Source organism: Mirounga angustirostris, unplaced genomic scaffold, assembly GCF_029215605.1.
Source record: "Mirounga angustirostris isolate CCGP_5_RB_7025 unplaced genomic scaffold, mMirAng1.0.hap1 SCAF_3, whole genome shotgun sequence".
Taxonomy (NCBI): Eukaryota; Metazoa; Chordata; class Mammalia; order Carnivora; family Phocidae; genus Mirounga; species Mirounga angustirostris.
The window spans coordinates 169,726,954-169,753,822 of NW_026991711.1; the positions used below are offsets into that span (position 1 = coordinate 169,726,954).

A 26,869-nucleotide genomic window follows, 5' to 3' on the forward strand; every position below is an offset into this window, starting at 1 on the left:
CCTGGACATTAACAAATCCAAAGCAGTGAACATTTTCAGTGCTACTTCTCAAAGGCTCTGACTTATGTAGCATTTCACATCATTTTGTAAATGAATTTTACTATCATAATGTAATTAATTCTCCTTCTTTTCAGTTTTCTGCAATTTTTAGATTTCTTATTTCCTTCTCAAAACATTGTTTTGTCCATGTCTCCACTGAACTATCTTTAGGTCATAAGCACTAAGGGAATAGATACCCTAAATGCTCTAATTTGCACCAGCCTGGAACTTGGAAGTCTGAATTCTGATGCCTTTTGAATTTGCTTATTCCAGGTGCCAGTCTCAGCCCTAAAAAAAAAAAAAAAGGAATTGTCCTTCCCAGGGTGTTTCTCAGAATGTACCGTGCAAATTACTTCATCTTTCCAGGTTAAGATGAGGAACTTCTGCTGATGGTTTTAAGTAGTTATAAAGACACTTAGATCTCGGAGCAGCTGTTTAAGTCCCTGTGAATGGGTGCTGTCAGCACCTTGACTGTTGCTACCTTTTAACTGTCTAATTTTTTTCTTTGATAGGGTACCATGCTTGGGAAGATTGAATTTGAAGGTCAGTCTGTGGGTTTCATGGATCCAAATAAGCAGAATCTGATCGCTGAGGTTTCAACCAAGGTGAGAGATTTTCCTTCACATTTTGTAGTTTTATTTCTTATAATACCAAAATCTTCACGTAGGCCGAGATCATCATCCTGAAATACCAGAGTTGAGGGGAAAAAAAGATCTCATAGCTGCTAAAATATATATTACAAATCAGTGTCTTTAAAGTTAGTAATGTCTACTTGCTGCAATCCGTCATCAATCAGAATGACTATGGAGAACAATATTTCATGAAGAATTCCAGCTGTGAGAACTTTGGTGCACCAGGGCCTTTCCTTAAGAAAATGTTATTAAAAGTCGGAAAATTGCCTAATAGCATGTCAGCCTCAGAGAAAACACACGTTGATATTATCTGGTATTCCCATTCCTATGCCTATGCATATGGAAATGAGGAACAGGATGATGGGGCCCTGATGATCAGTACTGACCTTGAATGCTGATGCTGGACACAACATGCGTTCACAGGAGGCTGAAGCATAAGAAATAGGAGTTGTTAAAGACAGTGAATGTTAAATTAGATATGTAATTGCTTATATAGTTGGAATTTGATCATGCCATATGCAATATTCCCTTGTTTTTAATTCTAAAATTTGTCCATTCAAATGGCATGGAACTATTTTAAATCCTGTAGTTGTTTCTAGACATTTCCCTGTGAAGTGATTCATTTGAGACACAGCATGAAAAAAGGCTATTTTTCCTTTTAGAATTGAGAACTACCTTGGGGGCTTAGTGTAGCATTTTCCACATGTGAGGAACATTGACCTAGAGAAGTTCACCTTAAAAGGAATTCTGTGGTAATAAGGTTAAAAACAGTGCATAATACATTTCCTCTCTTCAAGAGTCATAATGCAAATTCATATATTCACATGTCTGTGAGGTCGTGCTTAAAACTGCTGTCATCCTGTATGGAGAGTATAAAATGTATTTGTGTAGAGACCAGCAAAAAGGAGCCTGTCTGTATTTTTATCTACGTCAAATCAAGAGAGAGATTGCAATAGTGAAAACTGACCCAGTTTCTTAATGCTAGCACAGTTAAATAATTTCATTGTAGCTGTGATAAAATGCATGTTTGCATCAGATTATATTTATTCTGTGAGTTTTGTTTGGATATGGTTGATAACTTAATTCATTGTCTTGTAATTGCAATTTGATGTAGCTACAACTAGATGGTAATGTTGCTTTATTTTGTAGGAGAAGCCTAAGGTTAAAAATAAATCTGTACTTTTTCAAATTATCTGATGACATTATCTGTAGCATTTATGGATCAGCTCAGCAGTAATTTCCCCAGATCATGGAAGGAATGGGGCACTTTTTCTCTAGAATAGTTAGCAGGAAAAAAAAATGTGACAAACTTTACATATATATATTTTTCAAGCATAGTCTAAGGATTATGATTTCCTATTCTATAGAGTTTGTGGAGAGTGGAGAGTAGACATTTCAGTTAAAGTAAAATGCTCTTTCAAATATCCAGGTTGCAACTTTCATCTAAAACCTTTTGGAAACATTGAAATCATCCTAAATTCAGAATATACTAGGTAACTCTCGAAGCTGCAATCAGTGTGGGCACCCAGGCTTCTAGGCTTTCCGTTTCTATTATTTCTCCTTTTATGACTTTGGGAAACTGCTTCTTGGGTAAATGCCTGTGAAAATGGATCTGACTCCAAGCAGTGCTTAAGATGTAGGGAATGATTATGATATGCTTGGGGATCCTTTTATGAAGTCTACCATTTAAATGCAAATGATTGCAAAATAACCTAAAGAGTCCAGTGGTCTACGCTAGTTTAGCAGTCCTCTGACTTTCACACTGATTTTACCCATTAGCCCCACTGCAGAAGCCTAATGCACAACAGATCTGCCCCATCCAAACTTTATTGCATGTTGAGGATAAAGTGGTATTTAAAGCATGATGTATCTATTACCACATCTGTCTAGTGCTGAATCAGGCAATAATACTTGAAAATTCCATTGCCACTGGTTGTTAATGAAGCAAAACATGGGAGAGATTATTGTTAACTATGGAAGCAACCAGTTTCTTAGGGATCATTGTTATTACTGTAATCAACATTTTATCTAAAACAGCAAAGTACTCTTTCCCTCATAAAAAAGATAAAGTTTGTGGCACTCACTGTGCCTTATAAATTGATTGTTAACTGCCAGTCACTCCCTAGTAGTTAGCAATCAATCTGTCACCAAAATAAGTGCAAAGCATTCTCAGACGTGTTTATGATATTGGGATGTTGCTCATGGCTGGTACTTCCCTCTCACTCTCTGCTTGTTAAAATGGCAGGATGTCAAGGTGTATGGCAAAGGAAACCCCACAAAAGTGGTAGCTGTAGACTGCGGGATTAAAAACAATGTAATTCGCCTACTAGTAAAGGTAAGTAATTTGTTCCACCTCAAGGGTGAGATTTTGTAATATTGATCTTTAGTGTTAAACTGATTTCCTTTCTCTGTTTCAGAGAAAACTTGTGCATTCCCTTTGGAAAGTCAGGGGATCCACTCTCTTCTTCTTGTCTTTGATCTACAAAATAACATTTGTATCCCTGTTAAAGTTAGAGATGCAGACTATGTTTTAAAAAAATCTTCAGAGGCCACAAACAGAGAAGAATGATGGCTGTTCTTACCACGTATTGACTGACATTCTGAGATATGCCATGTTTACTTTCTTTGGATTTAGAGATGACCAAAAATTTGGAATCAGTTGGAGAACTCCTCCATTGGACTACACTTATTATATGCCAAATGTTTGTAGGGATCATGCCCTGATATAGTACAAACTTTCACATTCCTTTATATAAACTCTTAGAAACCAATTAAGATTAAACCTTAAAAATCCTTCAGGAGAATATCACCATTATTATAGTGTTTTCTTAAATATTGTTTTGTTGGGATTTCTCCTCCCAGCTTTCCATCTCTCTCCCTATCTGTGTCTCTCTGTTTCTGCTGACACTGCCTCAGAGGTCACAGATTGTTTCTGTTTCTGTGTCTCTCTCTCTATATATATCTCAAACATGAATGTACACATGCACGCATGCACAGACATTTGCATAACACCAAAATAGTGTGAGGATAGAGGAATTCTTCAATTCACCTTCTCTTTGTTAGAGAATATCAGTGATATCCAAATCGTGATTTCAAATTCTGGTCAATTTATTAACAAAAATTTGCATTTGACTCTTCAGTAGCAGATTCTGTCAATGTCCTGTGTATATCTCTTTCTCATTTTACCATTATAAGGCATTTTGCCCATCCTCCAATTGCAAATGCCTGCACTTCATTGCTTGAGGGCTTTCTTTAGATGGTTGGAGCCTGCTGGTAGGAAGGAAATACCACAGAATCAATGATCCCTGGAACTGCCCCAACCCAAAGACTAGAGAAGGTCAGTGTGTAAATATCTCAACTCCTTTGCCCCATGATTGAGTTATCTTGAGGGTGGATAGTCTACACTGGCTCTCAGAGTTCCCCAGTGGGCTGAAACTCTAGTTGTCCATAGTGCTTGGTAATGCATACTTTATTGGGGTGCCTCACAGTGTTGCTTTCTATTGGTACTTCTTAGAAACCCTGCCAAATAGACTTCTTTCCCTCAAATCCTTGTCTCAGGAAATGCTTCTAGGGAAACCATCAAAGATATCTTCCTATCCACTTCTACATACAAAAGTTCTAATTATCCTATCAGAGTATAGATTCTACAGATAGTATGAGAAAACCCTAGGAAAGAAGGCTGATGAAAATTTAGTCAGATTAAAAAAAAACAAAACTGAAAAAGGTGAGAGGTGGACCAACTTAAATTTTATAGAAAATGGATTTATCTTTTTTTGGTCACTCTCTCTACCACAGCTAGTGAAAATAATCTATATTCCTGGGTGCCTGGTCATGAATTCTTTAGGCTCTGAAACCTCCTGAAATACAGGAAAGTGTGTTACCTATTTTTTCAGGATCAAAACTTTAATCGTGTTTTTTTCTCCACTTTTTATTGACCATTGGCTTCGTATACATCACACAAAATACAGTGAGCCACCAAGGAATTTTTCACTCCGCATTATTTGTTTGAATCATGTATTATTTTTCCCTCCCCTTTAGGGAGTGGTTAGTCAAGAGAAGGTCTAGACAAAATTACACTTTGGCAAAGAAAAATGTTATTGACTTGATCATTTTTGCCTTTCTTTTCCAGCGAGGAGCTGAAGTGCATTTAGTTCCCTGGAATCATGATTTCACCAAGATGGAGTATGATGGGCTTTTAATTGCTGGAGGACCTGGGAACCCTGCTCTTGCACAACCACTAATCCAGAATGTCAAAAAGGTGCAGTAAACCTGGGGGTAATGTGTATCTGTGTGTGAGGTGGAGGGAGTCTGTGCAGCTGAAAAGGCTATAATCTATGTTAGGTATTCAGATATTCTTTAGTGCTTCTATCTGTGACCTCTGAGGCAGTGTCAGCAGATATTATATGGGAGGAATACCAGTGAGGAGAAAGTCCCAGAGGAAAAAAGAACCTTTCTTCAGGCAGAATAACTGGGATTGTGTCCTCTAGTTAAGAGAGCTAGAATCCAATCTCAAAATATGTCTTTCTATACAATTGTAAAATGACAATTCATGTTTCTCACCATGACCTCAGGAGCTGTAACACCTTCGAGTTTCTGAAGAAATATTAAGTTCTGTTTAGTTTGAATATTAAGTACATTTTTTTAAATTCTAATGCTACACGTTTGTCAATCATATTCTTATTTATAGTCTAGCTTTTTATTCATATTCTCTTTACTTTGTGAATTAAGAAAAAAAAGGATGTTTCATTTTTATTCCTTCAGAGGGAGCATCCTTTTTTTTTGGAAACGGTACTTCTGGTTAATAAAAATTATCCCTCTTTTAGGTTTTGGAGAGTGATCGCAAGGAGCCATTGTTTGGAATCAGTACAGGAAATTTAATAACAGGGCTGGCTGCTGGTGCCCAAACCTACAAGATGTCCATGCCCAATAGGTAAGACAGTTACGCTTCTGTTTACAGGTCAAACTGGCTCTGAAATACTGTTAATAACTAAACACAAAAGCCTTAGAGAACTTACATGCCATTTTCTTCAGAAAAAACAGGTAAATGTACTATTACATGGTTCACAGTTGTCTGACTACCCGATACCACTTTTATTGCACGTTTGAAAGGCAGCCTTCTCTAACAGTAATGTTGCTATAGTTTAAAGTTATTTTCCTTCCCTTGGCATAAATCAAGGTTATTATGCTCCATCAAATGATATTCCAAAGGAAACTGTTCTGGTTTCCAAGCTTGATATCAGAGCACTGATAACATCGTAAGACTCTAGTGTGACTTCAGAACCAGGGAGTCTTCAGATCCTCTCCATTTTACTTCCTTACCCGACATGATACCAGTTTATTCAACGTGGCACTTTCCCCCATGGCCCACCCTCCTCACAAAGTGTAATTCAAAATGATTCAGGACAGAGTAGTCATCTCTTTATCATTTCACAAAAACTCCTCTGGCTTTAAAATTACTTATCTCCCTTAACATAAAAATCGCTTGTATTTGTCTCTCTGTTAAGCTCGTGAGCAACTCTTAACTCTTTGTTATGAGCGCAGGTCTCCCTTTTTACTGATTGTAGAAGTTTAATAGAGCCAGTATTTAACCCACAGCAAAGCTTCCTGAATTGATTTTTGTTGCTAAAATTATTGGGATTAACAATTTGTGACTTTTCTCATTGAGTAATTTCCACTAAGCAATTGAAACTTTCACATTTTAATAGGTTTTTCTCATTCACTATTTTACAACGAATGCGTTTATATTCTTCTCTTCACTTTTCCTTTTCCCTATTCTTTTTCTCCTTTTCTCTCCAGAGGGCAGAATCAGCCTGTTTTGAATATCACAAACAGACAGGCTTTCATTACTGCTCAGAATCATGGCTATGCCCTGGACAGCACCCTTCCTGCTGGCTGGAAACCACTTTTTGTGAATGTCAATGATCAAACCAACGAGGTAAGTGCTCTCTGTAAACCTGTTCAGTTGGCAATAAGTAATGCAGGGACTTTCATACTCTTGTTATCCAGACACTTTGTTTATGTGGGTTTTTTGGTGTGTGTGTGTAAGAACTCTTTTTATAGGTTATTTCCCATAGCCCTCTGCTTTTTTAAAAAGTCGTTTCTGTCTTATTCTCTAATCAGTTGGCTCATTGAGATCCACTCTTTGAGTGGTTAATCAGTGACTGTCTTCCCCATTCATTGCTAATGGGTGATTGGTGGAGGTCTGTTTGGGCCTCGTCTGTGTGGGTCTCTGAGACTCACTTGGCTCTGAAGTAGCCTTTAAGAAGACCTTTGGAGAAGTAATTTAGGAGTTGGAGATAAGAAGAGGATTTGAGTTTATTCTGAACAGCCCCTGGGAAGGGGGTGCCCAAAGACTATAGACCAAATCAATTGTTTTTATCGAGGGAGCCACATTTGGTTGAGTCCTTGTTGGCCTATTTTTATTATGACTGTTAGCTGTTAGAATGTCCTTAAGCATTTAACTCAGTTTTTTAAAATTTGAACTTTATTGTGCACTGAATAATACATAGCCCTGGTTGACAGTCATGGTTACAGAAGGAATTTCTTCCTATTTCTTGTTCTTTCAGGGGATTATGCATGAGAGCAAACCCTTCTTCGGTGTACAGTTCCACCCAGAGGTCAGCCCGGGCCCCACAGACACTGAGGTATGTCAGGAAATGAGGCCTATTGTAAACTTAATTTTTCTTTTTAATCAGAAATGTATTTATGTGAAAACTTGAGAAACAAACATCTCCACCCCAGATGATCTTGGGTACAGAACATTTTTCAAGAAGAGTGCTTTGATAACACACGTATATTACATTAAGATTTCGCCCGTGAATATCATGGAGGAAATTTCTGTCTTTTTTAAAATTTAAAGTGGGAAAGCCCTGAAGAAACCTGACGCGATGTTATTTTTATTTAAATCGTTATCATTCTAATATATTTAGTTCTGAAATTTACAGTTGTTGTACTATGCAAATGAATTCCCTCTTGCTCTCTTGTTCTCATAACTGAAATGAAATTTTAATCCCCCATCTGTGACTTCACAAAAATCCCTATGGCAACTGGTTGTGTAGCCAGGAAGAGAGAATAAACAGCAGCAGGAGAAGGAAGAAGGGCAGGGGTATGCGGGAGGGGAGAGGGCATGCATGCACATATTACATGAGTCAGATGGTTTAAGAAAAGAACCAGAAGGAATGCTTAGTGGAGTTTTGTTTTTAATTCAAATACTTTTATTTTGTGTGTGTGAGCTTTGGTTCAGTGTTCAAGGTCACCTTTTCAAACGAGAGCTTGTGGTGACACAGAAAATTCTGGAAAGTCTGGTGTGACTTCCTCTCCCCCACCCTACGGCCTCTGGTAGTAATACAGACAGCTCCTCCCCGTCAGCAGATACTCTCAGAAAACACACCTAGGTAAAATGAGGAGAATCAGAATTTTCCCTCTGTAAACTCTACTTTCTCATCCCTCAATTGCCTTTTCAGATATATATGTTTTGTTCATTTTTTTTTTTAAGATTTTATTTATTTATTTGACAGAGAGAGACACAGCGAGAGAGGGAACACAAGCGGGGGGGAGTGGGAGAGGGAGAAGCAGGCTTCCTGCTGAGCAGGGAGCCCGATGTGGGGCTCGAACCCAGGACCCTGGGATCATGATCTGAGCCGAAGGCAGACGCTTAACGACTGAGCCACCCAGGCGCCCGTTTTGTTCATTTTTTAAATATTTTTGGGAAATGATTCTAAATAGCCCAAATCAGTATGATATTATCAACCCATGATGAAACGCATAAAGAAAATTTGGTTACATACGTCTGTTGCCTAATGCATGCTGAATACTATTTTTTTTTATTTAAAATTTAAATATTTTGCCCATAGTAGTACTTCAGATTAGGAACACTGAAATTAAGACCTGTGATACTGAGTAGTGCTTAATTCTTTTTCTGTCCTGCCAGATAGTTGCAAAATGAGTATCTTTGTTGAAATTTGTCATGTCTAGTGAAACAATAGAAGTAAATTCATTGGTAAAGTTTAAGAATAAGCTTTGGAGATATTTTTAGAGCTGATAGAAATTTTCAAAATCCAGTTATTTCTAACTTTAGGATGTATAAGTAATAGAGCTTTAATTTCTTTTGTATAACTACAGTTTTATTTAGAAGAAACCATTTAGAAGAAAATAACTCATAATTAAGGGGATGAAAGCTTGACATTCTCAGAAGGCATGATCTGAAATGTTCATTGTCTGCTGAAAACTTGCTTTTGATAGGATTTGAAGTGAACAATTAGAAATGTTTATTTGATCTAATTCTTATAGTAGTAAATATTTAGTTTTGCCAATTTTGGCAGAAAAGCAAAAAACAAATATTGCATATGAATACTTATCCTAAAAATTATTTGTTGCTTATTTGAAGTTCAAATTTAACTGGGCGTGTGTATTTTATCTAGCAACCTTATGAGTTTTGCGGCTTCTAACTAGTTGGTTCTATTTTTTTCTAGTACCTATTTGATTCTTTTTTCTCACTGATAAAGAAAGGGAAAGGTACCACGATTACATCAGTTCTGCCCAAACCAGCACTAGTTGCAAGTCGAGTTGAGGTCAGTATATGTGGGCTTCTTTCTGGTTTATGTATTTTTGATTTTCTCTATCATGATAATATTTTTAAATGAATGATGTTAACTATTTTAATGTCTATAAAAGATGATTGGTAATATTGTAATTACCCATTATTTTAGTATCTAATTATTTGGTCTGTTCTTGTTGGTGTTCATTGGAATTTTCGTGTTTTTGACTTAAAATCGTATCTTTTCGAGTTTACTTCTTCTAGAAATTTGTAATAAAATAATTTAATAAAGAATAGACTTTTAGTTTAGAATTTGACACATTCTATTACTTAAACTATAGTCTTATGTATGCTTGAGATACAGTTCAGATTACAGAATCATCATAGATGATAGAACTTTTTTTGTTTCAACTACAAAAATTATTATTCAACATTGTGAATAGAATAATATGATTTTACCTGTAAAGTAGTACTATAGCACAAACTTGAGTCCTTATTTGTGTAAATGTATAGGTTAACATGATAAGGTTTCTACCCATTTTCTTCATAGTTACTCCATATATATACCTACATCATTATTATATAAAATTTAGAAGAATGTATATGTAGTTTCAAGTATATATATACACACACTGACTCTTTTTATAAATAAAGGAAACTGAATTACATGTTTACATGAAACGATAATTTGAGTTGGATGATCTGTTTTAAGGATTTCCAGGGCAGCCTCTTTTCCTGAGATGGAAAGTTTAGAGGTAATCCACCCACTCAATGTGGAATCAAACTGTTGGTTCTTGGTAGCATAAGAAGTCATGTGCTTACTGTGTAGTGTTCTTCTCAGAGCATCACATTCTTCAGACGCTTTTCTTTTGTTAATGGTGAGAAAAAAGATATAATTTGGGATTCAGCAGTGCCTTTGCATGTAGTAGGCATCCAATAAATGTTTGTTGAGGCAAACCAGGTTTCCCAAGTCCTTGTCTTTTGCGGTGACCAGGAATATCTTTCTCCTCTGAAGCGTTTGACACTTTTGGCTAAAAAATAAGCAGAATCATGATCTGCTTGGAATTCTATATACAATTTGTAGAATTTCAGTATATTGCCAAGACATGAACTTTTTCTTATTGTATTTTCTGTAAATATTTCTGGCACAAAATGTAAAGGTGAAAATGTGATTATGAAGGTGCACCCATGTCCCCTTGCCTTCTATGTTTTCATTTGTCTGTTATGGAAGACCCAGAGTCTTGCTTTGTCCAGAAGAAAACCATGGAATGTTCAATGTAATACATTTAAATTTTATTTAAATATATGTAAGAATACATATATATATACACACACATGCATAGATGCATATATTTACATTTATATTTATGTAGTTATATTTAGATATTTATGTATCTTTAAGTAAAATGTAGACCTCATCTCAAAATATTTACTTAAGTGAAAAAAAACTCCCTGAACTTTGGAAATTGCTTTGAAATTAGAGATGTTTACATTGTTAGTCTTTTTCCTGATGAATAGCAGACCTGTACCCCTGAAACAAATAATACATTATGTTAATTAATTGAATTTAAATTAAAAAAAATTGTTAGTCTTTTTCCTAACATATTTTTTGAAACACTGCCCTTTAAATCACCATGTAAACCTAGACAATATAGTTAGACTTCCCTGCTCTTGAAATTGCCTTTTTTCCCCATCTTACTCACCAGAGCAATGTCATTTTCTTATTGCTTACAGGTTTCCAAAGTCCTTATCCTAGGATCGGGAGGTCTGTCCATTGGTCAGGCAGGTGAATTTGATTACTCAGGATCACAAGCTGTAAAAGCCATGAAGGTGAGAGATCTTTGTAAGAATTAATATACTCCTTTAATGAGTCTAATTAGTATTTTATAATTTAGATTTATGACACTACCTCTTTTCAAAGTCACTGTAATTGATTTTATCAACTATTTCTCACACATCTTATATTAAAGAAACTTTGATCACAGGTGAAATTTTTAACTTTCTCAAACTTTTTTGCACACCTGCAAATCAAGAACATAAGAGTGATCTCCAAAATTATCTATGTTACCACCTATTTATACTGAAAACATAAAAAAGCCATGTTTACAGATACTACTCATTTCTTTTGAGGCAGTGAGCATTTAAAATATACTTGTCTTTTGTATGAAAGAGGGAATCTGGGTATCTTTGGTGCTCTAAGATGTTGTAAATGTTCTAGAGGATGCTTCAGGCATTTCTGTGGTTGAAATGGCAAGATCAAGTTGAGGGAGCAAAGACAACAAATGCCTTTTATCCAGCTTTAGAAGTTGTTACCTGTCACTAGGGGACCCCATTTTCCATCTATGACTTGGGTTGGATGACTGACCAGAATGATTTGGCAGATTTTCATGTGGAAATGAGGATTTGATACTCATGTTGGGAAGAACACTCTCCCTGTCCCTTCAAAGCCTCTCAAGATCTCCCCAACCCTTTGTCATAGCAAAGCAAACCTTTAGAAACATTTCACTGTATTTATAAAGTATTTCTATGAAAGAGCTAACTTGGCTTCTCTTTGCTGTCCTTATTTCCTTGGATAGTCCCCATTTTGGTGCTGATTGGCCATCCAGGGGCAATGTGAGCTCTTCTGTGACCCCGCCTCTGGCTTTGCAGTGTAAAGACATTCACCAGAGGCCTGGCTAGGAGGAAGCCACACAGAGTAGGTGGCAGGGGACTAAGACAACAAACACAGAAAAACAGTTGGCCAGAACTTTTTTTTCTTTTGTTGTATTCATAAGCTATACCCAAAGATTTTCACCTGACAGATGTCTGTTGAAAAAAAAATAGAATGCAGTCCCCAATTATGTTACTCTTCTTCCCATTTGTTTTTACTTTTTAATACTCTTCTCCATACACATGGGTACACACACATATGCACATGTGTTTTTCGTGCACATTTTCAAGCAGCACTTTACTTCATTGTATTATGATTCAATTTCTCTTTATATAATTATAGGATGTCCAGTGGTTTAGATTGGTTAGAACACAATATAAGTGTGTTCAGGGTTTATAAATACATTTAAGTAGCATATGGTTTTCTATCCTATTTGGTAGTTTTATAAAGAATTAATATAGTTTCATAGCTTGCATTTTTTTGTGTGCTTTACATCCATTATGTGAAGTTACATATTTTAACTGAAGAATAGGAATTATTAGCGATAATATTGTGATTAACTAGGAAGTTAGTAGAAATGAATCTATGGACTAAATATTTATTTAATTTTTAAAAAGATTTTATTTGTTTATTTGACAGAGAGAGATAGTGAGAGAGAGAGAGAGAGAGAGAGAAGAGAGAGAGCACAGGCAGGGGCAGTGGCAGGCACAGGGAGAGGGAGAAGCAGACTCCCCACTGAGCAGGGAGCGGGATGCAGGGCTTGATCCCAGGACCCTGGGATCATGACCTGAGCCAAAGGCAGACACTTAACCAACTGAGCCACATAGGCACCCCTATGGACTAAATATTTAAAAATAATCAGATGGTGCATGTATTGTAGCCAGAACTATATTAAAAAAAAAATATATATATATAAAATGTATAGTTTGAAATAATTTTAAGTTTTAAAATATATGGACATTCATCACAGTCATTTATGGGACCTTTACCTATATAATTAGATTTACAAAAATAGCTGTATTCATTGTATAACACATTCAGGAAAATACTTACAAATATACTTAAGTCTTTTGGTGCTATTCTTTAGTAGTGAGACCTTCTGTAACTTCTATTGATGGCGTGTTCTCAGTTTGGACTTAATTATTTAAATTCCAAGCTATATTTTAAATGCATTTGTTTATCTGTATGTGTTTGTTCAAAAATTTCTTAGTAATACTTTTTAAAAACCCATTTCTTAAAATCTTGAGAGATGACTCATACTGAGGAAAGGGCATAGAACTTGAATCGTAAGACTTGGATTAGAGTCTTAATTTTGCCATTTGATCAGCTAGAAGATCTTTGGCAAGTCATTTAACCTTATTGAATGTCAATTTTTTCATCTGTGAGGTAGGAATATCTCTTGTAGTCTTGGTATAAAAATCAAATAAATTGATAAAAGAGTACATTATAAGTTTTAAGGGACTATTTGAATTTAAAGTAATATGAAATATTTAATATTTTATTCAGATCCTCCCCCAAGGACATACAGGGCTTTCAAGGATGATTTCTATACTCTCATCTGAATTTTTGATGATGTTTTAGAAGAGTTCAAAATTGACGTGGTAATAGGTAAAATAATAAGAGCCATATGGCCATATTTTATAATAATTATTTTGCTGTATCGCCCTCATCCTAGTTTATAAAGCTATTATCCTTCATAGCCTACATGAAGAATTATTTTTGAGGTCTCTCCAGATGTCAGAAATAAGATAGAGCTATGAATACCTTTATACATACACAGACACACAGACATTTTTATTTTGTTTTTTTGCCATATGGTCATTTTCTTTTACTATAGTACGTATCAAGAGTTGTATGATGCTCTTTGTTAAAGCAATATTACAGGCATGAAAATCTAAAAAGATGGAATCCAGCAGAAGGCTCTCAGTGCTTCCAGCAAGGGAATACATCATCTTGCATTTTAAATGCGCACTCCATGTTGGTCTCTGACAAGCATTGGAAAGGGAAGCTTCTTTGATGTTGTCTCTGGTTCCATTTTATATTTGACTAATTTTTAAAATATTTTAGTCTTTTACAGTCAGTGGAGCTATAAAGTTCAGTAATATTCATAGACCTCTAGTCAAATTCTATAGAAATTAACTCCAGTTTTGCTTGATACCTCTAGCAAGGAATTCAGGGTGAACCTCATTAGGTAACCAGTTCTTTTTGAATAGATTTATTTTCAAGCAATTTTTTCCTTCCTCTCACTAAATGTTTGTCTTCCTTTACCCTCCATCCCATTCACCAGTCCTATTACTGATCTGTACAGCCCACAAAATAACCTAAAATTTTTATCACCCAATACAGACCCTTCATTTGAATATGGTCATTCTCTCCTTTAGACCGTATGTTCAGATTCTCAATCCTTTTGTTTCTTTCAGGAAGAAAATGTCAAAACTGTCCTGATGAACCCAAATATTGCATCAGTGCAAACCAACGAGGTGGGCTTAAAGCAAGCAGATACTGTCTACTTTCTCCCCATCACCCCTCAGTTTGTCACTGAGGTCATCAAGGCGGAACGGCCAGATGGGTTAATTCTAGGCATGGGTGGCCAGACAGCTCTGAACTGTGGTGAGTTCTTTTAAGTTTAATTGCAGAGTTTTGGCCCATGCATTTATGTGTAATATTTTTTGTTTGACTCTATCTAACAATTATGCTCTATGTGTTCATAAAAGCTTTTCTTTAATATGTGAGGAAGCAGGTAGCAAACAGCAACCTGAAAATGTCATATGATAAATATTACTGGTTTATTTCACAGAACAGCTGAGGCACAAAAAGAAACCTTTTACTTTAATGCTCTGGGGTGGCCAAGTGAGATCTCCCTGCTCCATTTCAGCATATTGCTTTTCTCTGTTACCAGTGAGACCCTGAGAACTATTATGAATAAAAAATGAGATTTAACATTGATTAAATGCTTTGTGCTCTTACATGTTGGCCCGGTAGCATTTGGCTTTCACATATATTTTCATGATAACATAGATCAATCTCTCTACCATCCCTTCATGCATCTCCTGAGCCCAATACTCTGTCCTTTTTACAAGCCTTCAAATCTTTGGAACTAGATCATGAATGAGAATCTCATGAGCTCGTCAGGGTAAGCCGTTGGCGAAGTAATGAATATGTCAAATATAAAAGTCTTAGCCAAGGTCAGATGGCATGTTAAATGAAAACATTATTTTGATGATTTTTAACCCAGATAGATACCCACATCACTGGGATTATTTAAATAAGAGAATCTCATTATAGGATTGGACCTTAGAAGGAAAGGGAATATACTAAAATCTAGAGGTTCACTGTATCCTATGATTTTTATTAATGAGGATAATAAAAACCATTTGGAGAAGGTGGTAATATAAGTAATGTCACCAGCAACATATTTTGCTAGAATGTCTTCAGAATTTCTCTTTCAAATTTTTTTTTCTTTTATTATCTTAAGTACAATTCTATTGTAGACTGTGATGGCTTCTTGGAGTTAATTGTAAGGTTCAAAAAAGTTGTATTTCAGGTATGTGTTAAAAAAGACATAAAAGTTTGAGATTTTAAAAACTGATTATATTTGGTTCTTCTGTAGGAGTGGAACTATTCAAGAGAGGTATACTCAAGGAGTATGGTGTGAAAGTCCTAGGGACCTCAGTTGAATCCATTATGGCCACAGAAGATAGGCAGCTATTCTCAGACAAACTGAATGAAATTAATGAAAAGATTGCTCCAAGCTTTGCAGTGGAATCGGTAAGGAATCTTTGTTCTGGAGAAACAAGGTCATTATTTTGTCTTATGTTACAGGGAGAGTGATTTGTCATGCATAAAAATAATAGTTAAATTATTATATTTGCATGTATTATCTTCCAGAAATGTGTTAGTACCTCAGAGACTTTGTGTATTAATTGCAGCATTCCATGCTGAAATGTTTGGGATAGGTATTAATATTTTATGAAAAGGGAAGCAAAAGCCCAGAGACAAAGCGGTTTATCAATGGATGAAGTGCCACTGAATATCAAATCTCCTGAATTAAAACAAAGAACCATGTCAACCTACAATGCCAAAGTGATTTTTACTTTCTGGGATCAGTTACGTATCTTGGGTGTGCAAATGACCTGCAAATGGGGAATGATGGGATTGAAATTTTCTTGTTAGAATGGAATAAACATCTAAAAATTAAATCACCTAGAAAAAGCCATTGGATCTAATCAGTGAGATTCATGACTGAGAAACTTGTGGCTTAGATGTTTAGGGAGGAAAGATTATTTCTCCTTTTTGTTAATCATTTTCAACAGTAGCCTGTGCCTATTGATAGGCTATTACAAGGCATCAAGTTAAAGTTGGCTTGCTATATATCTGTTTTTGTCCCTGACTTTATTCTTGATTTTAGACATGTAGTCAATGAAGTGGGGGTTCTGGAGGCAGTTTTTGATGCAACTTTCCCATTGCAAAAGTAGGCAAATCCTTAGGGAAAAGGGCAAGTACTGCTGGGACAACTAAAATGGGCCATGTACGTTTCAGAAAAGAATGCTACCAAGTACATACTATGTTGCAGAGCTGTCAGTCAGGAATAGTCCCAGGATAGCTCTGCTGAACATTTGGAAAACTCCTGCCATACATTTATTCTTTCATTGCCAGATTTAATTATGTCCTTGCTTCTTCAGGATGAGAAACAGGCATATGGAAAAGGTGTAATTACATTCCCATTGGTAGTGTAATAATATTCCATGACAGAAAAATATAGCCACCATATGTTATATTCTGTAAGGTAAAAAAAAAAAAAAAAAAAAAAAATCCAAGCTTCTGAGACTACTCTCTGACTGAACTTGAAAAATGAAAATCTCTTTCTATACAGTATTCCTAATGGCCTATTGCAGTAATATCAAGTTCATTTCAGCAGTAGAAAACCTTGTATCATTAAGAGATGAAGACTTTTAAACTGAATTTAAAAATTCAATATGGCTCCCATTCTCAAATTCATAATGATTATTTCATTTTGGGCTGTTGTTTCATTTTTTTTTATATGGCAGACTGAAATTTATAACAAAAGATAAGAGAAAGCCTTTACTGTGTATTAAAGAAATCCTACAATTTTACTTAAAATTTGTAAAACAGCACTTGTTTTTCAGAAGGAAATGAAGGAATAATACAGCATTTCTATAGTCATTCTCCCCAAAGAAACTGATTTACCTGATTTGCTATACTCTCTTGGTGTGGTCTTTTCTGTTAATGTAGTCAGCTTTTAAAACTTTGAGTCTTTCTTACTGATAGATCGAGGATGCTCTGAAAGCTGCAGACACCATTGGCTACCCAGTGATGATCCGTTCTGCCTATGCCCTGGGTGGGTTAGGCTCAGGCATCTGTCCCACTAAGGAGATCTTACTGGACCTCAGCACAAAGGTATGTATTTTCACAGACCAAATTCTTACCACCCAAGAAAACGGATTTGATATGCCCTTTCAGTTAGAGAAAGTTATGTAGATGAGAAATCACCTTTTCTCTATTATTAAACCACTGTCATGTTTTCTAAAAGTGTTGTCCAAAAGACAGTACCTTTGGAAGGGAAATGCAGTGCAGTTATTTACATTGGAACACAGCATTAACCTAGACGGGACTAGGAAAACTGATGGTCACTCTGACTAATGGTGATCATGCTAACTGATGATGGTCACTCCATCTTTATTGTACTATATGATTTCAGTGGTATAAACTCAATTCAGTTCCATCTCCCTCTGCTTCAAAATCTGCTCCCAAACACCCATCATGCTAAAATATATTTTAGTGATTAGAAAAATGAATATAATGTCCCATTTTCTTTTTTTTTTTTTTTAAGATTTTATTTATTTATTTGACAGAGAGAGACACAGCGAGAGAGGGAACACAAGCAGCGGGAGTGGGAGAGGGAGAAGCAGACTCCCCACTGAGCAGGGAGCCCGATGCAGGGCTCGATCCCAGGACCCTGGGATCATGACCTGAGCCGAAGGCAGACGCTTAACGACTGAGCCACCCAGGCGCCCCTAATGTCCCATTTTCTATTATTTTTTTGAAATAATATGACATGGATGACATCTAAAGTGAAACAAAACGCATTGAGTAGATTGGCTTTCCCTCAAATTCAGGTGTTTAAGATACATACAAGATAAACCTCTTGGTATCATAAATGAGTGAGCTCTCTGCCAACTGCCACACACTCATATAAGCCAAAGTGAGATCTGAGTGTTCAAACTCTTTGTGCTATCAAAATCACTTTAACATATTACTGAATAGTTCTTTTCTTAAGTCTTAAAAAGAAAATTAAGATATGTTCCAAAAAATAAATTAGACATTATCAAAGAAAACATTCTCCATGAAAGCAGAGAATTTTGCCCACGCTCTCTTCTCACCGAATAGAACAATGCCTGGTGAGGTAGGGTCCCAGTAATTGCTGGCTGAATGAATGAATGTGTGTAGAGCTGAGAGGCCCATGTCCCTTACATGGTGGTTGTGGACCTGAATCGGATAGGATTATTATAAGGGCTACTTTGGAGAGTGCTGAGTAAATACCAAGCACAGCTTCTATCTGTCATTACTTACTCTTTAGAGTGAAACAAAATGTGGCCCTTGAATTGTTGACATAGGATTTGAGAACAGATAAATAAAATTAAGTATATTTAAACATCTATAATGACAAACTTACATGTCAAACTTGGATTTAGTGTTTCTAGAGTTGCCAAAACAAACCCCCCCAAAAAGGAAAATATATCAATATAAATATTTCTTGTTTCCATTATGGACTTATGAGTCATGTATTTAAAGAAATGTTTATAGAGGTGATTTTTTTTTCCCTCTGGTATATTAGTTGTTCCCAATATTTTTAATACTAGTATTCATGTATACTTATTCTCTATTAAAAATATATATTTTTACAGTGTAAAAGTTCTGAATACTGAATTGTCTAAAAATGTTTGCAATGAAAACAATTTTAAAATGGGATAGTTTTTAATTATTTAAATTCCTTAAAGTAATCAATAAGGCATTGAATTTTTTTTGAAAACCTAGCTTTTCCCTTGAAGTAATTACTTTTATCATTAATTCCTAAACTACTCCTTATTCTCTTGAGATTATATTTAGCACCTTTAGAAGCTGCATTAACTCATCTAGGTCTCAAAGTTAGTCTTTTGTATAAAATCTGAAACTGGAAAGAAGGAAGTTGAGGCAGCAGGTGAATTTGATCTCAGTTGTCCTTGTGTCAAAACATCCAGCCTAGTCCATTAGAATGCAGAGAGCTTTCCCCAATCCATACCCTTTGTTTCCCAGATTTCCTCTTTTAGCATGAAATCCTAATGACAAATGAATCATTATTAAATTGTTAATGCTGGCTACAGAGTTTTCTAACCACTTTGAAAACCTCATCATAGGCAGCTGTGGGGACAAATGTGTTACATTTTCAGTTGCACATGGAGGAGGCTGTAGTGTTCACTGAGGTTAAAAAGATAGTGTTCAGACACATTTAAAATACACACACACACACACACACACACCACCCAACTAACACTGAGTTATTTCATTATACTGCCTGCTAATAATTTGAAAAAATTCAAAGTTTTTTCCCCAGTTGTTTTCTCTTCCTTTCTTGCTGCCATTGCAAATCAAAAATATTACAAGACAAAGGGAGACATTTTTGTCTTGGATTTTCAGCCACTAAATGTCCTAAAGTCAGAGACTGCCTCTTCCATATTTTGGGTTCAGTATTCTACCCACCGGTGGGTACTCAATAAATATGAAATGATAATTATATACTAATTCATATCTGTTTAATCAGGCATATATGATATATGACTCAGGGTATTTAAGCACTTAGGCGGTGATTAACCATAATAATAGTCGCATATGATTCTTCTAATTCCCAAGTTTCGTATGCCATCTTGGCTGTTTACAACCATTATTATCCTTTCTTCTCCTCATCAACAGCAACTGACTTTTATTATGTATGTCACTGTACAAAGTGCTCTCAGCTATTTTAGAGAAAACCAGAGTCTTTAGACTTATTTTTCCATATTTATTCACACTTATCACATTTTCTGGTTTTACAGAAGCCTTGCTGCTGAAATAATTCCATTTCCCTCTGCCTGATTGCTCAATTATTTTCTCTTTTTCCTAAATTAGTTTGATTTAATGTCATATCAGCACTTTGAATGGCAAGCCTCAATAATGTAAATCAAGCATATTCACTGCAGGGTGCTATTCCTAGTACCTCACTGATTTTCTGACACATTGTGCCTTCTGGAACATAGAGGAGGATGGAGACTAGGCTTCAGACTTCGACGCTGACCAGGATTTAAGCCAGGGCATTTTGCCCAATATCCATGTTTAAACCAGTGCTTTTCCTTACTCTTTGATATCTTTTGTCACCCATTTCCAGGCCTTTGCTATGACCAACCAGATTCTGGTGGAGAGGTCAGTGACAGGTTGGAAAGAGATAGAATATGAAGTGGTCCGAGATGCTGATGACAATTGTGTCACTGTCTGTAACATGGAAAATGTCGATGCCATGGGTGTTCATACAGGTAGGCAAAGAATCTTCAGGAATTATAGTAATGCCTTCAGTTCATGCTTCTGATGACCCATAGACATCTTTATTAAGTTCTTTTCTTTAAATTACTATTCTTAGCTGATAGACTAGCAATAAAATTTTACACAAAATAGTATTTCATGGTATTGAAAATAACCTCACATTCGTTTTGACTTCACAAGAACCCCGTGAAGTAAAACAGAGGGCTGAGCCAGTTTGGGTGAAGAGGAAGTGATCGTTTATAGAAGGGAGAACTTAAGAGAGATTTTGAGGGCGCCTGGGTGGCTCAGTTGGTTGAGCGACTGCCTTCGGCTCAGGTCATGATCCTGGAGTCCCGGGATGGAGTCCCACATCGGGCTCCCTGCTCAGCGGGGAGTCTGCTTCTCCCTCTGACCCTCCCCCCTCTCATGCTCTCTGTCTCTCATTCTCTCTGTCTCAAATAAATAAATAAAATCTTAAAAAAAAAAAAAAAGAGAGAGAGATTTTGAGATGAAGAGCAGGGAAATTGCAGATTTCTAAAATTGTAGATGACCGAGGCCTTGGTAGCTAGATGAACTTGGGAAAGGTTAGAGGGGTTTCTGTCAATAATGTGTCAGAGTAATACAGGCAAAACAAGAATCAGAGGGAAGAGTATCTGATGTGCCTTATATGTATCGCTTTGAGACAGTTATTTTCCCAACAAACCCTTAGACTAATCAGTGTCTTGTATCACACAAATAGATTAAGTTACTAAAGTTAGTTATTTAGATATGCTGCCAAATAACAAGTGTTGCTTGGATGTACAGGTGATTCAGTTGTCGTGGCCCCTGCCCAGACCCTCTCCAATGAGGAGTTTCAGATGTTGAGACGTACTTCCATCAATGTTGTTCGCCACCTGGGCATTGTGGGTGAATGCAACATTCAATTTGCCCTTCATCCTACCTCAATGGAATACTGCATCATTGAAGTGAATGCCAGATTGTCCCGAAGCTCCGCCCTGGCCTCAAAGGCCACTGGGTAAGATCGGAGTGATTGACCATGTGTTTGCAGATTCTTCGGAGATAGTTTTGGAAAACTGACAGCTAGTGGAAGACTGGGCTGCATTTACAAGCTATAGTCCCCATTTCTGTATGCTGGCTGCAAATCATTTAGGACCCTGAGGACATGGTTGTTAATGAGCTTGCCTCCAGATTGAAGCAAATGATATTGCTCGCTGGCTTTGTTTGCTGGCTAATCATAAACTAATCAAAATCTGGGTGGTCAAAGCAGGCTGCAAAAAATCTGCTTCCTAATTGCACTTTGCAGATATTGTTAAAAAGTGAAAATTAATTCTCAACTTTAGTCCTCAGCTGGTTTCTTCAGGTATATAGTAAATGGTAGGCAAATAGTATAGTTTACTTGATTCAAGCATTCAGTAAATTATTTTATTTTAGCAAAACTCTACAGGACCAAACACTGTAGGATTTTTCTATAGATAAATATTGCAACCAAATAAGTGAATTTGCTACCCATTTAAAAACTGCCGGCGAGCATAAATCGAGGGAACATTAGTACATTTTTCTATTAATATACTTAGCATATGGCATTTAAATTACATGGCATTTAAGTGAACTAAACAATTACCTGTAAAGTTTTTTTGCTTAATATGGCTCCGCAGTGCTGTATGGAGTGGCAGGGAGGTGTTGCCCTAAGCAAGAGTCAGGAGACCTGAGTTCTCCTTCCAATTCTCCTATTGACTTTGGACACATCACTTATTGTCCCTATCAGTTTCCTCATCTGTCAGATGAGGGAGATGTATTAAAAGAATCATATGTAATTCTACAGTTCTGTGAATTATATTCTCAAATATAATTACCCAAACTATCCAGTTAAGTTCCTAGAATGTTAGTTTTGTAAGGAGTCCCAAGTTCAAAAATAATTTGGAGACAAAGCAAGGACCCAAGCTTGCAATGACTACATTTCCTGACTGTTGAATACCCCACAATGCCAGCTAACTCCACTGTCTTTCTAGGTGCAGACATCAATATATCTTTTCAAAAGAATATTTTGCAGATTCTTATCTTAGTGGAGGCTCTAGAAAAGTGAGCACCTTATCAAGGAAGTCATTGATTTTGGATTAAAGAGGTGAAGGTTGGCAGTTGTTGCATTGAATGTCAGGCATAGAGAGTGAATTCTTTTGTGATCCGTGTCTCTCTACTTTATCATGACTCACATTATTTTATAAGCGGCTATTAAATCTTCATACAGAACAGAGAACCAGATGGGTTTTATACCCTGATGTGGAATAATACTAGAATTTCTAAGAAAGACCAATTTATGTTTTGGGCTGTTTTTAATGCTCATTGCTGAAAGAAAAAAAATATATCTCCTCTTTTATAGCTACCCACTGGCATTCATTGCTGCAAAGATTGCCCTAGGAATTCCGCTTCCAGAAATCAAGAATGTTGTATCGGGGAAAACATCAGCCTGCTTTGAACCTAGCCTAGATTACATGGTTACCAAGATTCCTCGCTGGGATCTTGATCGTTTTCATGGAACGTCTAGCCGAATTGGTAGCTCTATGAAAAGTGTGGGAGAGGTGAGTCCATGGTTTATTCCTCTATTTATTCTTGTTCTCAGCTATTTTGTCAAATCCTTAACATCCTTAGAAGTATTCAGGTTGCCTGGATACTGGGTTCTTGATTGGAGGATATATGGGAATTTCATTTCCTCCATGGTGTTTCAACATCTCTCTGAGTATTATCATAAGGTATTTGTTACATTTCCCCTTAATGGATCTTAAAAGCTTCTAATTGAAAGGAGAGCCTGTATATGTGGATGTATAATATATTTGCACATATGAAAAACATATTTTCATAAACAACTGAGTTATAATGTGTTTTATAAACAGACCTAGAAAATAACATGATATAAAATGGTATACCAAAAAGACCATTGCGCTGAGGTTAAGAATTTAATTTTAATCTATTCACACAAATTATGGCTTTACCCTCCTTGGACCTCACTTTCTACATGTCTAAAAGAAAAGGGCTGGACTAGAAAATCTCTCATGTCCCACCTAGCAGCAAAGTTTAAAATTGAGGAGAGCACAATGGGATATGAAGTCCTCTTTCATTATATTGAAATGGTCTAAGCTTTTAGGACCTTTAGATTTTTCATAATGTCCCTTTTTATATTATTTGAAATTAAAATTAGCTTTTGATTATTCCATCTTCAAAGATACAGTGCTCCTCTGTACAGGAGGAAAGAAAGGAATTCAGACCCCTGCCTCTGACTGTCACTCTCTTCCTTCCCCCACCCAGGGGTTTATTTCTTCTTGCATCCAGTTGGCTTGGCATAAGTGGAGAGAGCATGAGTCTTTGAACCAAATGAGCTTGGGTTTTACTCTTCGAGTTGCCACTTACTAGTTAGAGACACTCATGCAAGACACTGGCCCTCAGGTTTTCCATCTGAAAATTGGAGATGATAATACCTATCTTGGGAGGTTCTTATAAGATTTAGGATTAATACATGTAAATCTTTAGTAATGTCTTTTAAGGTAGATTCATAATGAATCTCAAATAAGTGTGTTTCATCAGTATTGTTGTCATTGTTTACGGGTAGAATTTTTGATTACCAGCAGTATGCATGAATCTCAATCTCTATCGATCTATTGATCTATCATTTATCTATTTATTTTATCTCACCTTTGTCTCTATATGGCCAGTGTAGGAGCTCTTGGTCTATGCCTAGATATCTAAGCTGGTTAGATTACAGGGCAAAGAACTGTTTATGACATATTGTTCTATGTTGGCCTTTATTTATCCTGTGTTACAGATTATAGCTATCCTCAGACTAGCCGTTGCAGAAATGCATACCACCAATCACAGGAAGTTCAGCTTAAATCCATCAGCAATGCAGGAGAAAAGAAAAAAAAAAAAAAGAAAAGACATTTTACTGATCAATCAGATTCATGCATGAAAGGGAGAATTATTACTATTTTGGTTTCCTTAGTTTCCAAGATACTAATGCAAGATTTTAAAGTAATGACAGATAAGGAAAACTTGACCTTTTAAATTAAAATGTCCTACTAGTTGTAAAAAAAGAAACAAAAAACTGGTAGTCCTTCATAGCTGCTTTAAATCTTATTTTTTCTCTCATGCTTCATGGTGCACAATAGAATTAAAACTCAAATGCCATGGAAAGTTTTGTTGGTAGCTCTCCTGTCAAATAAACAGCTGTTATTTAGTTTATTTTATGGGAAGTATCCCTTTTCACATTGCTCACAGTAAAATTTATAGGCCAAAGAAGATGAGATAATTTCTGTAATGTGTTCATTTAGGGCTCATAATCTAAGGGACATTTATTGTCAGTGGATATTTCCCATCATACATTTAGTTCAACTCAAGTTAGGAAGCATTTCCCCAGCTTTTACTCCATGCAAGATGCAGTGAATAAGATGTAGATATTTGTTACATGTTATCTGCAGTTGGTAAGTTGAGAATACAGAAATAGAACTAAACGTAATATGAATTCAACTGTGGTGAAAGTTAAGATACAGTGTTTACATACAGGTGCTTTGAGAATGGAGAAGAATAGGGTCAGGGAATAGGGCTATCCTGTCAGTCAGTCCATTGAAAAATGGTGAAATTTTCACTTAATGAAGGTGAATATTAATCATATAAAATATTAAAAAGCACAAATTTTGAGCAAACACAGTTATGTACTCCTTTATTATTATATAGGTAGGTTTGTTTTTCTTTTATTGAACATATTCCATATACCGTTATGTACAGTGTACTTACAAATAATAATTTATGGTGAGTTACTTATAGGACCAGTTACTTTATTGCCAACTTTTAAGTATGTAATACTTGTAAGTTGTATTAAATATTCCAGAAATATTTTCCTAATTTGATAGCACCATAAAATCTTTCATTTCTGGCAGTCTCTCTCACACTTAGGCTAGCAAGTCTATGACCATATTGTGTAACCCTTCAAATATCATTATACCTATCTGAATTGGACTAACATTTTATTCATCTCTGCTCTTGAGAATCTTCCTTACTTCTAATTAAATTGGGGGCAGCGTGAAAGGTTATCTGTTTGGCTTTAGTGATCTTTGAATATGTATCTTGTCACACAATTGGCATGAAGGTTTACCAAACTGACATGAATGGGAATCTGGGTCTATTTGAGGAATCACAGAAGTTTACTGAAGGCAGCATTATCACTGTTATTATTTTAAATTGGAGACCCAAAATGCATAGCAATCTATGATTCCGTGGAAAGATTCAAAGACAGTGTTTATCCACTGAAAATAACTGGTTAGGCTTGAAGGCAATTTAAGTTTAGTTCTGACTTGTATCTTGTCCAAATGAAATCACTACATGGTCTTCCTAATTGATTAGTGAACAATCAGCTGTAAAGATTGTGGGAAGACACATCGAATTTGTCATGGGGAATTTAGATCCACCTACATTCAAAATCTGAATCTGTCAGTATTCGTTATGATTCTGAAGGTTTTATTAATATTAATGCTTCGTTATAAAGAAAGCCAACCTGTCTTGGATTGTGACTGATAACCCATTTAGAAATAGTTCTGTTTTTGTGTTAATATATGTCTGGCTTCTCTTCATTTGTTTTTTATTCTAAATAACATCTGTGTAAAAGCAAGATTTTATTAAGGAAGGGTCTATATGCTCTTTCCACCTATTCCTTAGTTTAATATTATTGTTCAGAGCAGTTGCAGGTAATTTCCTCATCAGTCTCAACAAATAAAGCTAAATTCCTGGTGTGGTAAAAGACTGACCTAATATTGTTAAAGACCCATTATATCAAAACCATGGCGAAAAGGAGAGAGAAAGAAAAATAACAATAACAACACCTAAATTTGGGTAGTATTCTTATATGTTTTGTTCCAACGTCTTTTCTAAAAAACATTCCATTTCTAGTTCTGTTTCAAATTCAATATATATAAGCTCTTTTTTAAAAATACAAGTTCTTAAATGTGCATTACAGGTCATGGCTATTGGTCGCACCTTTGAGGAGAGTTTCCAGAAGGCCTTACGAATGTGCCACCCGTCTATAGATGGTTTCACTTCCCGTCTCCCTATGAACAAAGAATGGCCATCCAACATAGATCTCAGAAGAGAGCTGGCTGAACCATCCAGCACCCGTATCTATGCCATTGCCAAGGTAATATGTGATGAGGGGCCCTGAGTGACTATTTTCTTCAGAATATAGCCACCCTGGACTTTATTTATTTATTTATTTTTTAAAAAGATTTTATTTATTTATTTGAGAGAGAGAGATAGAGATAGCAAGAGAGAGCATGAGCAGGGAGGAGAGGGAGAAGCAGGCTCCCCGCAGAGCAGGGAGCCCGACGTGGGGCTAGGTCCCAGGACTCTTGGAACATGACCTGAGCTGAAGGCAGATGCTTAACCAACTGAGCCACCCAGGCACCGTGCCAACCTGGACTTTAA

The 26,869-nt window shown here is 36.1% G+C and overlaps 1 protein-coding gene across 1 annotated transcript in view; it reads left to right on the top strand.

The window, feature by feature from the left end:
- CPS1 (carbamoyl-phosphate synthase 1) overlaps nucleotides 1-26,869 on the top strand; it is a 355,746-nt gene that overhangs the window by 263,221 nt on the left and 65,656 nt on the right. The window contains exons 14-28 of the mRNA XM_054506025.2: nucleotides 552-644; nucleotides 2,917-3,006; nucleotides 4,801-4,929; nucleotides 5,495-5,601; nucleotides 6,468-6,606; nucleotides 7,238-7,315; nucleotides 9,143-9,241; nucleotides 10,942-11,037; nucleotides 14,278-14,467; nucleotides 15,468-15,625; nucleotides 17,147-17,275; nucleotides 20,277-20,421; nucleotides 21,212-21,422; nucleotides 22,785-22,983; nucleotides 26,406-26,582. Coding sequence (XP_054362000.1) covers nucleotides 552-644; nucleotides 2,917-3,006; nucleotides 4,801-4,929; nucleotides 5,495-5,601; nucleotides 6,468-6,606; nucleotides 7,238-7,315; nucleotides 9,143-9,241; nucleotides 10,942-11,037; nucleotides 14,278-14,467; nucleotides 15,468-15,625; nucleotides 17,147-17,275; nucleotides 20,277-20,421; nucleotides 21,212-21,422; nucleotides 22,785-22,983; nucleotides 26,406-26,582 — 2,040 coding nt within the window. The remainder of the gene's footprint in view (nucleotides 1-551; nucleotides 645-2,916; nucleotides 3,007-4,800; nucleotides 4,930-5,494; nucleotides 5,602-6,467; nucleotides 6,607-7,237; nucleotides 7,316-9,142; nucleotides 9,242-10,941; nucleotides 11,038-14,277; nucleotides 14,468-15,467; nucleotides 15,626-17,146; nucleotides 17,276-20,276; nucleotides 20,422-21,211; nucleotides 21,423-22,784; nucleotides 22,984-26,405; nucleotides 26,583-26,869) is intronic.